We start from the raw sequence: 16,688 nt of genomic DNA, 5'->3' as shown, positions 1-16,688 counted from the left end.
TTAATGATGATAGACTTTACTTCTGGGGACAGCAGGAGTCCTTCTCTACAACCACTGATGTTACAGCTACTACTACTTTCACTACTATCGCACTTTCACTGAGTACTTTTTATAGGTCAGACACTTTTGAAATTTTAAGTGTTTTAAATACAGTAACACATTTAATACAATAAGCATGTGAGCTAGGTATGATTATCGTTTTATGAATGAGGAAACTAAAGCCAAGAGAAGTCAGGCAACTTGCCCAAGGTGACATTGAGAGGAAGTGAGTCATCTTTATAAATATTAAACTGGAAAAAGTACTTATAAGGACACAACAGTATGGAGAATTGAGGTAGGGAGACCAGTGAGGAAGCTTCCTAATATATGCAAAAGGTAGAGGGCATGACAGAGTAGGTGTCAAGTCCATATGTAAATGAATTTGACTTGGTGAGAGTGGGAGTCTTTTTGCTATGGTACATTTGATTGGGTTTGGCAATTAAATCAGCTATTAAAGACTGCTTGGGTTTGTATTTTGGCTGACTCCAAGGCTGGGCGATGTAATTTTACATATGAGAGGAATATATATGGTGGGAGTAAGATCCTAACCCTTGTTTTGTATACATCCACCCCATGTGTCACACGGTGTGTGGATAATATTATTGATCTCCTGTGCTAAACAACAGTCAATGAGTAGCAAAGCTGATATACTTCCCCAAGTGCCCAGCTGTCTTACAGGGAGTAATGTTTGGTGGATATTTTGCAAATATCGTAAAGTTAAAGTCTTCTTGTTTAAGAAACCCAGGAGATCAAAGCAAAGCTATGCAGAAATTTTACAGTTTCTTCCTCCTCCCCCAATTACATTCTGTTTCACTCACTATCATCCTAAGCACACATGCCTCTACTAAACAGTGAGACACTGTCTCTATCTTTTTTTTCTTTCTTAATATCATCAGATTGTATCTTGATTCACTCATTCACTCAGAAAGTCTCTTCATTCCATAAACAGGTAAACCTGGTCCTGGTCCTTTGAACCTCACAAAATTGTTATAATCTAGGAACTAAGGGTTCCAATTCCTTTTTCTTTTCTTTCTTTTCTTTTTTTTTTTTCCTTTTTAGGGCTGCACCCACAGCATATGGAAATTCCCAGGCTAGCAGTCGAATCAGAGCTACAGCTGCCAACCTACATCACAGCCACAGCAACACGAGATCCAAGCCACGTCTGTGACCTACACCACAGCTCACAGCAACCCTGGATCCCAGACCCACTGAACAAGACCAGGGATGGAATCTGCATTCTCATGGATACTAGTTGAATTTGTTTCCGCTGGGCCACAATGGGAACTCCCTAATTCCTTTTTCTCATGCTCCATAATAAAATACATGTTTCAGAATTACAAACCTCTTCCCCACAGTATAGATGGAAGGTTACACAAAAAGGAGGAAAAATAAATGCAGTCTCTCCCTTTCCAGTTGCACTTCCTACAACAAAAACAACACAGAAGATCCTGTGTGGAAACAAATCTATCCATTGGCAATAGGGCCCACCACACGCTGAGGCCAGGCAAGCAGCAGCCCCACTGATGGAGGCCCTGTGGCCTCCTCTGGGAGCATTATCAGGGACCCGGGGAACTCAGTAAAAGCTGTCTTAAAAGAATGTGTCAGATAAGGTTCCTGTGTAATTTCCAGTCTCTGAACAAGTGAACAAGCCGAGCTAAGTGTTTCCTCAGCCTTGGATCTGATTTCTGTGCACACACCCGAGCACGCTCACAGACCACCCACACGCTGGCGGAAGTGGATGGGTAAACTCTGCTTGTATTAGCTCTGCACCCGTGCACTGCGTGCTCTCTTGTTTGGATGTAAAAGGAGATTCAAGAGGACATAACACTCGCCCACTTTGTGGCTGTTGACAATCTGTTTGTGGGGGATTACACTTCTCTTCAGTGCTCCTGTTCTCCCGCAGGGTTCAACGGGGCTCTTCACATTATTTGCTTTACTGCTCTGTCTGGAACACATGCTTTTCCCCTCCATTTGTCTAAATCCCTCATCTTCCAAAATGTCCTGTCCAACCAGACACAGATCCCAACTGCCACTGAATTCTGAAAGCACATGCTACTGGTCCAAAGTCAGTCAGCACTTGGAAGCTCATTCAGTTCCCAATTCATAAGCCCTTTGTGGGAGGCACAGGTAAAAAGCATTTGCCTTAAAGTGCGCAAAGACCTGGTCCAATCCCCGCTCTACTACCACAGCCTAGCTGAGTGATTTTTAATCATTTACTCAGCTTCTCTGAGCCTCAATTTTTTTGAGCTCTAAAATGAAAACAGTAACTGTGGCTGCCTCACTTGATGTTATGAGGGTAAAATAAGATTATGCCTTCAGAGCGGTTGGCATAGTGCTCGGCATATTAGAAACACAAATTAAAAGTTAGCCATCCAGATACCTATGGTCAATTAATCTTTGACAAAGGAGGCAAGAATATAAATTGGGAAAAAGTCTTTTCAGCAAGTGGTGCTGGGAAAACTGGACAGCCACATGTAAATCAGTGAAACTGGAACATACCCCCAAACCATGCACAAAAATAAACTCAAAATGGCTTAAAGATTTAAACACAAGACAGGACACCATCAAACTGCAAAAGAGAACATAGGCAAAACATTCTCTGACATCAACCTTACAAATGTTTTCTCAGGTCAGTCTCCCAAGGCAACAGAAATTAAAGCAAAAATAAACCAATGGGACCTAATCAAACTGACAAACTTTTGCACAGCAAAAGAAACCATAAAAAAAATAAAAGACAACCTAAAGAATGGGAGAAAATAGTTTAAAACAATGTGACTGACAAGGACTTAATCTCTAAAATATACAAACAACTTTGACAGCAAAAAGCCAACGACCCAATGGAAATGTGGGCAGAAGACCTGGATAGACATTTTTCCAAAGAAAATGTACAGATGGCCAACAAGCACATGGAAAAATGCTCAACATCACTCATAATTAGAGCAATGAAAGTCAAAAGTACTATAAGATACCACCTCACACCAGTCAGAATGGCCGTCATTAGTAAGTCCACAAATAACAAATGCTGGAGAGGGCGTGGATAAAAGGGTACCCTCCTACACTGTTGGTGGGAATGTAAATTGGTATAACCATTATGGAAAACAGTATGGAGATACCTCAGAAAACTAAATATAGAACTACCATATGAGCCAGCAATATCCCACTTTTGGGCATATATCTGGACAAAACTTTCCTTGAAAAAGACACATGCACCCGTGTGTTCATTGCAGCACTATTCACGATAGCCAAGACATGGAAACAGCCTAAGTCTCCATCGAAAGATGAATGAACTAAGAAGATGTGGTCTATATACACAATGGAATACTCCTCACCCATAACAAAGAACAAAATAATGCCATTTGCAGCAACATGGATGGAACCAGGGACTCTCATACTAAGTGAAGTAAGTCAGAAAGAGAAAGACAGATACCATACAGTATCACTTATATCTGGAATCTAATACATGGCACAAATAAACTTTTCCACAGAAAAGAAACTCATAGACTTGGAGAATAGACTTGTGGTTGCCAAGGGGGAGGGGGAGGGAGTGGGATGGACTGGGAATCTGGGGTAATAGATGCAAACTATTGCATTTGGAGTGTATAAGCAATGAGATCCTGCTGTACAGCACTGGGAACTATATCTAATCACTAATGATGGAGCATGATGGAGGATAGTGTGAGAAAAAGAATGTATATATGCATGTGTGACTGGGTCACTTTGCTATACAGCAGAAAATTGACAGAACACTGTAAACCAACTATAATGGAAAAATAAAAATCATTTAAAATTAAAAAAATAAGAAACAAATGAACAAACCAAAAGCTAGCCATGGTTATTATTCCCACTAAAAGAAGAGACTACAAGAAAACAGAAGCTGTGCTATATATAAATGCCCAGGACTAATCATTCCTATTTCCCTCATTGCTGTTGTGTACATCATCATTAGAGGAGGGGCTCAGGAGTCAGACCACCTGAATTCAAATTCTGGCCTCCCCACAACTAAGCCATGTGCCTTCATGAACATTCTTTAACTGCTCAATACTGGGTAAATCATACACTGATTGGACTGGCCATTCAGCCAACTGGCATTTGTAAATCTGCCTGCTTTCATTATGAATACTACACCAGGAAGTTTAGACTTTTTTTCTTATAGGCAACAGGGAAGTTTAATCCAGAGAATCAAATGATCAGATTTGCATTTTAGAAAGATTATTTGGCTAGATGTCTAGACGGGAACTATAGGTGGACAAGTTTGGATGTAGAAAGACCAGAGGTGTAAGATTAATATACGAGTAGAGAAATGGACAATCTCAGGGACAGACTGGGTCGGGGAGATAAGGGAGAAGAAGTTTCTACTGTTAATGATGAAATTTTCTCTAGGTCTTTGGTATAGTATGATGGCTTTAACACTGAATGTTGTAGGCAAAAAGGGATTTTGGCTATGTGGAAATAATGAGTTAGTGATTCATTTGAGATTTTCTGGGACACCTGAGTGGATCTGTCAGGCATACAAAGTGGAATTTAGGAAGGAGGTTGGCTGGAGCATAGAAACATGGTGCCCATGTGATAGCTGAATCCATGGCAGTGGAAGAAATATCCCAGGGAGAGCATGTCCAGAAGAGTAGAGGTTGAGGGCATGACCTCGAGAACCACAAGGGTAGGAAATCACTATTGACCTTAGTGAGAGCAGTTGCAGGGACAGAGTGGCTTAGCTCCTCGTCTTGTACCTAGCACACAGTAAGTACTCAATGTATATGAATAGTAGCGTGCACAATTTAAATTGAAACTCCAGTAAAGTGAGAAAGAAAACCAAAAGGCATAGAAGAAAATTGTAGGTTAGTGGACATACCCAAAGTAGAGGAACAATTCTCTTTACTTTCTTTTTTTTTTTTTAAATACAAAAAACCCTGAGAACAAAAGTCTAGTTTGGCCCATACCAGCAACAATTCTTACCTGGAGAGACCAGTCCATACAAGTGACTACTCGATGCTTGGACCAATGCTCATCATAGAATTGACGATTGAAAGAAAGGTTGGCTCCAGCCTGGACATCCCTAGGAGGGTTTAAACATCAAAGACAGATATAATGCTTCAAAATGGGGCTTTATCACTATTGCTCATACTGAAAGAATGAAATGGCAAGAGCATGGAACACAATACTTTTTAATGCCAAAGAATCAATTTTTTTTTTGGTCTTTTTTTTTAGGGCTGCACCCATGGCATATGGAGATTCCCAGGCTAGGGGTCGAATCAGAGCTGTAGTTGCCGGCTTATGCTATAGTCACAGCAAAGTGGGATCTGAGCCTCGTCTGCAACCTACACCACAGCTCATGGCAATGCTGAATCCTTAACCCACTGAGCGAGGCCAGGGATCAAACCTGCATCCTCATGGATACTAGTTGGGTTCATTACCACTGCGCCACAACGGAAACTCCCCAAAGTATCAATTTAGACAGCAAACTCTGATTATAAATGAAATAAAGATGGTCTCTCTATTTTTTTTTTTCTCTTTAGGGCTGCACCCACGGCATATGGAGGTTCCCAGGCTAGGGGTCAAATCGGAGTTACAGCTGCCGGCCACAGCCACAGCCACAGCAACATGGGATCCAAGCCACACCTGCAACCTGCACCACAGCTCACGGCAATGCTGGATCCTTAACCCACTGAGCCAGGCCAGGGATCAAATCTGCAATCTCATGGTTCCTAGTCAGATTCGTTTCCTCTGCAGTACAACAGGAATTCCAAGATAGTCTCCTTTATGCAAAGTCCTCTCTAACCTGGCCAGAAAGGGTTTCCCTGTGTTGTTCCGAGCCTGGTATGAAATCTCAAATTTGTTTCAGGTTCCCACCTTGACCAATTCTGAAGCATTCTCCTCCCTCTAATAAGTTCTACCTTGACACAGAATTTACAATAACTCTCCCAGCTACCAAGGGAGCACAACACAGTTGGAGATTCTTTGATGTCGATACACATTTACCTGGCCTTGGACCAGAGATGACATGGATGTTTCTATTTACCTGAAATTTCTGATTTACTGCCTCCTTACTCAATAGGAAATGAAAAGCTCTACCATGAGACAGTCCTGCTGGGGATCAAGGGATTCACTAGATGCCTTAGACACTTAACACAGACCAAAATATCATCCGGGTTGAGGAGGATTATAATTTGGCCAGTGTTTGGTTGGCTGATATTCAACTGGCCACAAAACCTCCTCTGAAGAACTCTGCACTGGTCATTTATTTGCTCCACAAGACTGAGTGTTTAAAATGAGGTACATCTGTCCTGTGCCAGCAGCTATGGGACCTGCATAAAAAGCTGCCTATAATTCTGAGGCTTCGGGTTCATGAATTGCTCCACACTTAACATTTCTTCTGCTTATCTGCTATATTCTATTGCCTTGTCCCCTGCATTGCTTGTCTTGCACAACTCTTGTACAGGGAACTCAACTTCAGACCATTTACTTGGGCTCCAATCAGCTGACTTATATTTTTCTTTTTTCTTTTTTCCTGCTGACCCTTCCTCAGCTCCATCACTACAAACTCAGGTAAGAGGTACATGCACTCAACTATCTGCCAGGAACCCAGGACAACACCGGGCCAGGTAACCAGAGGGAAGGACTCAGAAAATTAACTGAGGCTAAGAGTAATGGATTTTTAAAAAGAAACAAACATCTCATGACAGGTATAGTCAAAAACTGCTGCCTCTTCGATGTAGTCTAACAATGCTGTCACCTGTTCAGAACATTGTCATAACTCCCTTTTGAAATTTTCTTGGAGCCTCTGCTGCATTCCTTTGAGCATCCTCAAAAATGATATGTTATCCTTTGACAATACATTTGGATTTTAGAAGTAGGAAAATGTCAGGCCTGGTGAAAAAGGCAGGTGATTTCATCTTCTCATACTGTTCTTGGCCAAAAGAAAGCCGTTATCTCCTACAAAGCTCATAAAGCACCTGCTATTACCCCTATGAAGCTGGTTGACAGCCCTGCCTTATAGAATACATGTTGCAGTCACAGACAAAGTCATTTGGGACCATTTACTCTTATTGATTAGTTTTCTAATCTGTAAATATATCATTGTGCATATGTTTCCTAAAAGGCCTATATACACAGTCACGGTAAAAAGAGGAAAAAGTTCCCAGTCTCTCTTTGCTGTCTCCCACATCATGTTGTAAGGTTTCCTATAGCTCATGTTTATTTTCCTCGGCTTCCTATTTACCTAGACATCAAAAATAGATCTACTGGATATAAGAGAAATCTCCTTTTGTTGCTATGTTTCCTCAGAGAACAAGGTACCTGACTCTGCCAGGCTCTGTCACCTGGACTGTTCCCCAGATATCAAGTTCAAAAGCATTTCACAGAAGCACATGATAATTACAGGGAAACTCTAAGCCAGAAGTCATAACCAAAGCCCTTAGTCAAAGCTGTTCAGCGAGATCAGCTCTGGAATTTCATCCTCCTCTGATTTGTTAGGCTTGAGACTTGCCTAGTAAACATATAAATGAATTTAAAGTCAACAGATAACTTATCATGGAATTTTTTAAAATACACACAAGAAACTAACCCATCTTTCTCCTCTAACTCTCGACCGCTATAGTCAAAGAAGATATCAGAGTCTTCGGCCAGCGCTCTTTCAATTACCCGTATTGTCCGATCAAAAAAAATGAGAAATTCCTCTGAATGAAGGATCTGCTGCTTTTCCTCTTCTGTCAGCTCCCTTGGAGGGGCTTTTTATGTAAAAGAGATTGATGGAAAAGAAAAAGAAAATGAAATTACATTATAATTTAAACATTTAGATTCAATTTAACTCTTGGAATTAAAACATTTCAAGAGGAATCCAACTTTTGAAAGAAACTGCTTATCAAAAGAGTGAAGAAAACACAGTGAAATAAAACATTGTTAATATTGATTTTAAATTACTCTTAAAGTCACACCAAAGGTTTTTGCAGACATCTTCATTCCTGATTTTACAAAAAGATTTTATATCTGGACTAATTACTATTTTAAAGAGCTGGAGAGATTACAAATGAAAATAGATTGGTGTGTTTTAACAATCAGTTTTGAATGTTATTTTCTTCAGAAGTGAACTGGAAAAACAGTTCAAATAGTACACAATAGAGAAATCTATAAAACCATGTATATTAGATTGTAAAACCATTATAGAGATGCACATACTAAATAATTAAGACCTATCTATAATACAATCCAGACAGCACCTTCTACTGGATAAATTCATTTTATTTTAGATAGTTGATAAGGCTAATTGATTGTTATACAGGTTCCCCTCAAAAACTGAAATGTGTCTTTGCAAACCCACCTTTACCCATGATATCTGCTGCTATGAAACAAAAACGTGGAAAAAATAAACTCTTCTATAAGACTCTTCACAATTGTTTTGATGCCTTACTTTTCTAGCATGATTAATCTCATAAAACTAAATTTGAAGATATGCCATGAAGCAGAGAGAGATTAAATAATTAGCAATATGTCATAGTGTCTGAAAGTCAGCTCACCTCAGAGTCACGATGAGGTTACGTAAACTGTTCCTTCAGTAGCAGGGTTTACATAAAACTAGAGAGAAAGGATTAGGAACTCCCCCAGAGTGAGAAACCCCTAAGGGCAGAAACTGTCAGCTAAACCTTTGTACTTCTTCAGTTACCCCAGTTCAACTCTCCTGCAGAGAGACTTCAATAAACGTTTGATTGATTACTCTCCTAGTAGGACCAGAAGCTCCTGAAGTTTAAGCTACACAAGAAAGGTAGTGAATTAAAACCATAGGGATCTCTGGTGGAATGAATCATGCAGGGGCTTTCCCAAACACTTCCACAGCCGTCCCCTTAACAAGAACTGATTCCTACCTGGTCACATGGTCAGAGGAATTCTCTAGGTGCAGCCACCTGTAGCATAATGTTTTATAGAAATTTTATTTCATTTGATTAATGGTCTCCTGAAGCCATTATCCTGAAAAATCTGAACTGCCAAGAAGCCCTCTGGCAGAGCCATGGAAGTGGATCTCAAGCTTTTCATGTTTAGAATGTCTTTCCCCTTCCCTGCCCCAGACCGAGATGCAGGGGTTCTAGAGACTCCAGAATCTGTATTTGTACAAGAAACTAGAAAGTTTATGCTGCAGTGGGGTCACACCTTTCAAAATGCTCTCCAGGGAATGTTATAACAGAAACATGATGCATCACCTAGAGCACGAGATCATCTCCAAATGCAGTTCACCCTGGTGTTCCTAGCAGGTCTTAATAAGCTAGGAAAATCTCTTTGCTGCTGAAGTCTCTAGAGCCCTAAACATCCCAGTGTGTACTAGGATCTTCTAAGAAATTCCATCAATATCTGTTGAGCAATGCTGCACAGACACAAGCTTCAGAAATAGTGACATGGACAACGTGCAAACCGTAAGTAACAAGAGCTCTACAAAACCAACCTGGAGTCCAAGAGTTACTCTGCCATTTGCTGGCTTGGATTCTGGAATCAATGAAAGCTCTCTAAGCAACAGTGTTATCTATAAAATGAGGTAATGATACCTGAAGTTTAAGTCTAGTTTAAGGGTTAAAAATAAATATACTGGCAAATAGTTAAGTATTCAATAATTAGCAAGTATGTATAATGTGTCAGATTTCTAAAACATCCATAAATGAGGCATTTGAATTTCTTCGCCTTTACGTAATTTCTAGAAAACAGTGAAACCACTAAATTTAAGTAGGGAAGGGGAAAACACTAGGCTTATCTTGTTTTGGTCAGTACTGTTACATAAATAAACAAACTTCATTAGACAAGGATGCTACAGGGCTAAGAAGAAGGTCTTATTTTAAAAGCTTCGTTCCCCTTAGTCACTGCTGACGGATGACCTGGACACACTTGAAATTAAGCAGAGAAATAGGAAATTTTCCCCTTTATTCCTTTTTTATGATATTTTAAAAACATCTATTCTCTGCTTATCTTTTTGAACTGCTTCTCTTTCACCCATATCTTTCCTTACAGATCCATCACCTTGAATAAAAAATAGTATCCATGTAATTTTCTGTAATTTTTTTCTTTACTGTAGCTTTGTCATTTTGATCTCAGCTTTCAAGACATGCAACCTCTTCTCTAAGAGAAACATAAATGGCTGATCAAAGTGTACACAGAGAGGCCAGGTTCAGGTAAGAGAAGCAGTATCCTCTCCAGATACTATATTTGGCGATACAATATTTGGCTTGAAATTAAACTGCTACTGAAGCAAGACAAAGGACATAGTTTATATTAAGCTTTGATGTTTAACAGGGATCAAATGACATGAAGTGTTAGCATAAAATAATAAGATGCATGTGCAGACGAATATTTTTTTAAGGTCATAAACAATATTTAACTTGGGAGTTAAATAGAGCCATAGCTATTTTTGATAAAACCCCAAACCGCCTATATTTTAAAAATCTTTAAATTGATGTGTTATTACAATGTAATGAAAACATAATGTAGTATCCAGGAACCACAACCAAAACCTGTATTCAGAGACAAAACCTCTCCAGACATCATATTACACAAAAGATAATTAGTTGATTAATATAATTCACAAAGTTTAAAATACAGGCATAAACAATTAAAATCAGAATTGTTCTACTCTAGGATAGACCCCATTCTCCCTGGAATTTGTTTCATTAGCTTTTCTTTCTCCCTGAAACTTAAAGAATTATCTTCAACATGTTTACCACGTAAGATGTAGGAATGAACTTACAGCCAAGGCATACCAGAGCAAAACAAGGGCAATGATAATCTGTGATTTTTATTACAAGTTAAGCAGAAAGTGCTATTATAGCAGATTTTGTTGTTTGTTTTTGCAACATGGAGTAATTTTGCCAAGAGCTAGTAATATTCTATTCATTTAAAGTGAGCTTTTTTAAAGAAATAAAGATTCCTCATGAAAAGGAGAACACATGGATGTGACTTATATATGATTCAAATGACAAGACAGTTTTCAAACTTACCAAAATTTACCTGAACAGTTATATTTCACTTGAATAACAAGTATGAAAACAATGTACAAGAGTCATGGAATTCAAAAGTTTAGAAAACTGCCTCAGCCTATGAATTCTCAACCTGCAAAATTAAAATCCAATATGAATTTTATTGTAGCAGCTACTTCTTACTCTTTTTATTGTAGAAATATTAATTTCTCTTGGTTTTGTATAAAAAATACTTTCTGTGTGTTTCTCATGTTGATTCTATGCTATTTGCTATACTTTCTTGAGTTTTCTTATTGATCTGAATGTCTACTTTTCCAGTTTCTTTTTGATCTACTCTATCTACTATATATTATACCTTTCAATTTCTAGAGTTCTCGGATTTTTTTTTCCTCTGTAAAAATGTAAAATATGCAATGAAATTCACAATTTATATTGAGTATTTTACAATCTCATTTTTAGGTCCAAAGTAATTTTTAAAATAACCACTTTAAAAATGTCTTTCCTTGTTTCAATGAGGTAGCTTTAAATTTCAATATAAAAAATTACATCTTCTAGATATTTTTCAAGAATATATCTAAAAGATAAAAAAAATAAGTAAACCCACATAACTTATATATTAAATCATATTAAACAGGCACAGTGGCTCTTAATGGAATTTTACATTAAATCAGCTCATAAACAAGAATAAGAAAACTAAACCAAAGTAATAAAAAATGGTCCTTCTCTGAAGTTAATGTGACGATTATGAGTTAGATTTCTGATTCTGTTGTTTTAAATCTCTACACAGGAAAATACTAGGACACTCACACATAGAAATTTCCTAAAATTTGATTTAAAATGTATCTGCTGCTTTTTGCTTCTCTGTCATGAAAAAAAGAATGAAAAGAGTAATAAATCCAAACCCATATTTCTTTTCTATATAATGCATTTTGATATCACACGGGCAAAAATATCAAAAGCTAGTGAACACTGATTTTTTTCCCATCTCCCCCTCACCACTTTTTTTTTTTCAAACTCCAAAAAAGGCCAGATTTCTCAAAAATGTGTTCCCTGGTTTGAAACCGTGTATGTCAAGTTTCAGCCCAGAGCAAATGTTTATGGCTAAGTAATAAATCCCTGAAACTCAGAGTTCATATGGAAGTGCTGACACAGCCCTGACTACCATGCAGCCGTGTGAATGGCGCCACGATTGTATCTGCTAGAGATTCTTTGAAAAGTTTGCAAAATACTGTCTTGCTTAAAAAAAAAAGAAAAAGCCAGAGAGAGTTTGATGCCAACATAAACATGCTTTTAACCCATTATGTGCTAATTTGCAGAAAAGCCATTAATATAGACTAAGATGCCCAGCACAGCAGTAACAGGAAATGTACTTTCAAACTTCTTTCGGACTTTTAACAGGACTTTAATCAATTCCATGAAGCATGAGTAACAGTTAAAACTGGTGGGCATTTTTTGCTGAGAACTTAAGAAAGAGGTTACAGTGCTTTGCCAGAGAGGACAATTTGGAGATTGGCAAAAAATCCATGCCAAGACACATCAGATACACCCTGGTTCCTTATCACGCAGTACACCTTAAGGGTATTTTGTTGGGGAAAAAAAAAAAGGGCATTTTTGTAAATCTTGACTCATTTTGTCTCTTGCTACACCCATGTTAATGATAGCTTTAAAAAATATGTTTTTTTTTTAATAGAAGTTTAAATGTGGAATCACTTGGATCAAATCCTGTTAGAATCTCCCAGAAAAAATAACTCTTATACCTTCTGTGGGTTCCACTGTTAAAGATGCTGAATCTCCAGGCGGCCCTCAGCTGGACCCTAGAACTACCCTAAGTAGTCAACCGCACTTAAGGCCAGAGCAGGCTGCATTGGGTCCCTGCAACCAGTACATAACCACTCCTACAAAGTCCCAAGGGATAACCATGTGCCTGGCACTGTGCCAGAGCCACAGGCAAATGTAAAACTTAAAAATCAAATGAGGAGTTCCCTGGTGGCCTAGAGGTTAAGGATCTGGTATTGTCACTGCTGTGGCATGGGCTCAATCCCTGATCCGGGAACCTCCGGATGCCACGGGCATGGCCAAATCAAACAAAAAAATAAATAAAAATTAAAGAGTTTTTTTTTTTAAATAAGTAAGTTTCTAATTAGAGCTATGCAGCTCTATACACAGGATGCTTAGTAGGAAATACAGAAGAATCTTTCTAATCTACACTCCGTTTTCATGGGTTCTCCATTTCTCAGTAAGAATAACAATCTCAAAATTCTCTTTTTCTCCATGGGCTGAAAATCTCAAAGGGATACAAAATTAGATTTTTAGAGAAACATCACCTATAGTAATTTTTTTTGCTTTCCCCCCTTGTTTTTTTTTTTTTTTCTTTCTTGCTTTCCTGTTTTTTGAAATGCAGCACTATTACAGGAGGATGGTGTCATAGTGCAGTGTACAGTCTTAGGAGTAAGCTACAAATCCTGGCTCAGGTACTTATTACTTTATGTATTCACGAGTATGTTTTTTTCAATTTTATGGCCACACTGGTGGCATATGGGACTGAATCTGAGCTACAGCTGCAACCTATGCTGCAGCTACAACCTAAGCCATATGGCAATGCTGTGCCTTTAACCCACTGCACTGGGCCAGGGATCAAAGCTACATCTCCTCAGTGGCTGTGGTCAGATTCTTAACCCACGATGCCACAGGGGGAACTCCCATGGGTATGTTTCTAAACTTCTCTTTTCCTAGTTCTCTATAAAATAGGGCAAATAGTAATTTCTGCTTCAAAAGGATGTTGTGAGGGTTAGATAGTATCTCTGGAATGTTAAGGAAGGGCCAACTAGTAAATGCTAGTTGTTGTTATCACAGGAACATGTAAAGGCTGCCCCTTCTAATATGGGCAGAGATGTGGAGGAAAACTTTTAACAGTACAGTTAATAGTGATGACCACTGTTAACGTTTCTCTGTAGATCACACGAGTAGACTTCAGGATTTACTGACAAAATAAATTAGAAGATTTATCTGCTCCTTTCCTTTACTGTTATCATGGGAATGACATGATGGAGCGAACTAGACAACAGGACAGTTGATAAAAAGTATCTCATTTTTTACTATCTAATAATAATTCTACTGGGCGCATGACTGGACTTCTTGCTGGAATTGTGGATGGTTTGCATTTTCTTTGCTTCTATCAATTAAAAAAATATAAAAGACTCTTGCTTTGGAGATTATAATTTATGTTGCTAAATGTAATATATTAAACAATCACAGAAAACCCTCCACACAGGCAATGTAGATTTAATTTTTACTTTGTGTTGGATAAAACAAAACAAAACAATGAAATGATGATTCAATTTATCCCCCATACCATACCTTCCTTCACCTCCTGTTTTTTGTCTTGATTTTCCAGTTCTGAATCCTGGCCAACTTTAGGTTCCACCATTTCCTCATCTTCCTCATCCTCTAGAAAAAAGAAAGAGAAAAATGCATTATTTTCTTTCCTTTAAATCAAAGTCTCTGGTTGATGGTGGGAGGTAGGGGCAAAGGGTAAAGTTCCAATCATTTAGGGCAACTTCTAAGTAAATCAGTCTGCAATGAATGCCCAAGATATATGTTCATGAATATATGAATACATTATCTGCAACAGGGGCCTCTTTGAAAGTCCCCCTCAAGCTGCTGAGAAAACCGCCCTGAATCAGCACCTGCTACATCCATCTCCAGGCCTTGCCACATGGGATGTCTTGGAATTGCCTCTCTGACCCCTGAAGCTTCTTCAGAGATGGGCCAGGAACAGATCTCAAAATGTTTCCACCTGGGGCTCATTCTCCACAGGGGACACCTGCTGTGCAGACGCCTCATTTCCAATTGAATTCTTACCAAATTAATTTGGTTCTGACCTGAAGGAAGGGGTTAAATACAGGTCTGACCCCAGGTCAAATGCCACTGGCAAGTAAACAACCAGGGGTAGGGACCCCAAAGTCATTGCCATTGGCCTGGGAGAAAGCCACCAACCTGAAATGGCATTTACACATTCAGAGCAGTTCGTGCATTAATGTGAATTTAACGAGCGCTAACAAATGGACCCAGTTGGCCATCACTGCCAGATGTTAGAGTGCCCTTCCTGCCCTATGCAGATGTGAGCCCACTCTCTCCTCCCAACCCTCCAGCTTTTCTAGGGTCGGGGGTGCCTTTCACTGCAGAGAGCTTGAAATCATCAGGCACAGTGCAGAGGATGGAGGGGCAAGACAAGGTGTCACAAGAAAATCCAACTTACAAGAATAAAACAATATCAAAAGTGAAAACTTGCTTCATGGCTTTTAAATATAGTACCTTCACTCTTAAGGATTATACTCATTAGAGGTCAATGATTTCATTGGCTCAAATGGATCTTAAAAGAAATGGCTTCGCTTCTTCCACCGCCCCCCTCATAATTCTCTAAGATATTCTTCATTCAACAAATATTTATAGACCTTCTATAAGCTCCAAGGCCCTACAGAGACGCCCATTTCCATCACAATAAACACTGAGATTTATAGCCAGTCAAAATTTCAACTCTAACCACTTAGAGGAAGCATTATATATGCATACTTAAATGCCCAAATAAGTATGGATAGCCTGAAAAGCAACTCCAAAAGTTCTGATTATATCAAGCAAGTGATGTGTGAAAGGAATATCAATTTTAAAAGCATGGATGTGTAAAATATAGTGTTGCAATTTAGATACTGAAAAACTATAATGTGAATTTTCATGGAAATACAAGAATCTTTATCCATGAATATAAATTGTGAGACTAGCTTCATTACTTTATAACCACAGTATATACATATCAGAAAGAATGTAAGACACTTTTGAGGAAAACTGTCATTTATTATTAACACACTAACACATTTATTACTAACCTATTAACTCATACCTATGCGATAAAAATATTAAAATTTTGAAAAGTAAATGAAGTAACCCAGATTTGTAGACAAATATTTACTAGGTTAAATTATAAACAGCACATCTAAGTCTTTATCTATATATAAAGATATTACTGCTATTTTATTCTTCCATTAAAAACCAGCTTAGAAGGTGCTGCACAACACATTCACCTCAAAATGATGTATCTTCCTGATCCAAAAACCTATCACAAAGCCCATGGAGGCACTAGCTGGAGGGAAGTTTCTAGCTGGTAATTCTTGGATGGAGAGGCAATTTTTAAAAGGCCACTCATCTGCTGGGAAGTAGTTTCACTTTTGAATCTTCTAGAGACATGCACTTGAGTCTAACAGATTCAGCAGCCATTCCCTGAATATAAGTAAATACAACAAATACAGAGGTGATAAGACCCAGGTTGAGGGGTGAACTGTGGCCCCAATCCCAAGTTTATATACTGAAATCCCAACCCCAGCACCTCAGAAAGTGAATGCATTTGGAAACAGCGTCACTGCAAATATAATTCGATAAGATGAGGTCATACTGGAGTAGGGTGAGCACCTAATCCAACGGGACGAACATCTTTACAAAAAAAAGGGGAGATTTAGACACTGAATCACCCACAGAGAGGACACCATGTGAAAATGAAGGTGAAGATCTGGGGAAGCTCTATAAGCCAAGAAATGCCAAAGCTTGCCAATAAACCACCAGAGACATAGAACAGATTCTTCTTCACTGACCTCAGAAGGAACCAACCCTTTCAACACCATGACCTTGGGAGTTACAGCTTCCAGAACTGTG

The 16,688-nt window shown here is 38.7% G+C and overlaps 1 protein-coding gene across 2 annotated transcripts in view; it reads right to left on the bottom strand.

Annotated features, from left to right (window-relative positions):
* Nucleotides 1-16,688, bottom strand: part of DYNC1I1 (dynein cytoplasmic 1 intermediate chain 1) — a 353,847-nt gene that overhangs the window by 125,557 nt on the left and 211,602 nt on the right. For both annotated transcript variants that reach the window (XM_047752950.1, XM_047752951.1), the window contains 3 exons: nucleotides 14,343-14,432; nucleotides 7,601-7,763; nucleotides 4,993-5,092 (listed from right to left, as the gene is read on the bottom strand). In XM_047752950.1, coding sequence (XP_047608906.1) covers nucleotides 4,993-5,092; nucleotides 7,601-7,763; nucleotides 14,343-14,432 — 353 coding nt within the window. The remainder of the gene's footprint in view (nucleotides 1-4,992; nucleotides 5,093-7,600; nucleotides 7,764-14,342; nucleotides 14,433-16,688) is intronic.

The sequence above is a fragment of the Phacochoerus africanus genome, chromosome 11 (genome assembly GCF_016906955.1).
Source record: "Phacochoerus africanus isolate WHEZ1 chromosome 11, ROS_Pafr_v1, whole genome shotgun sequence".
NCBI classification, from domain to species: Eukaryota; Metazoa; Chordata; class Mammalia; order Artiodactyla; family Suidae; genus Phacochoerus; species Phacochoerus africanus.
This window is presented reverse-complemented; position numbering and strand designations above follow the sequence as displayed.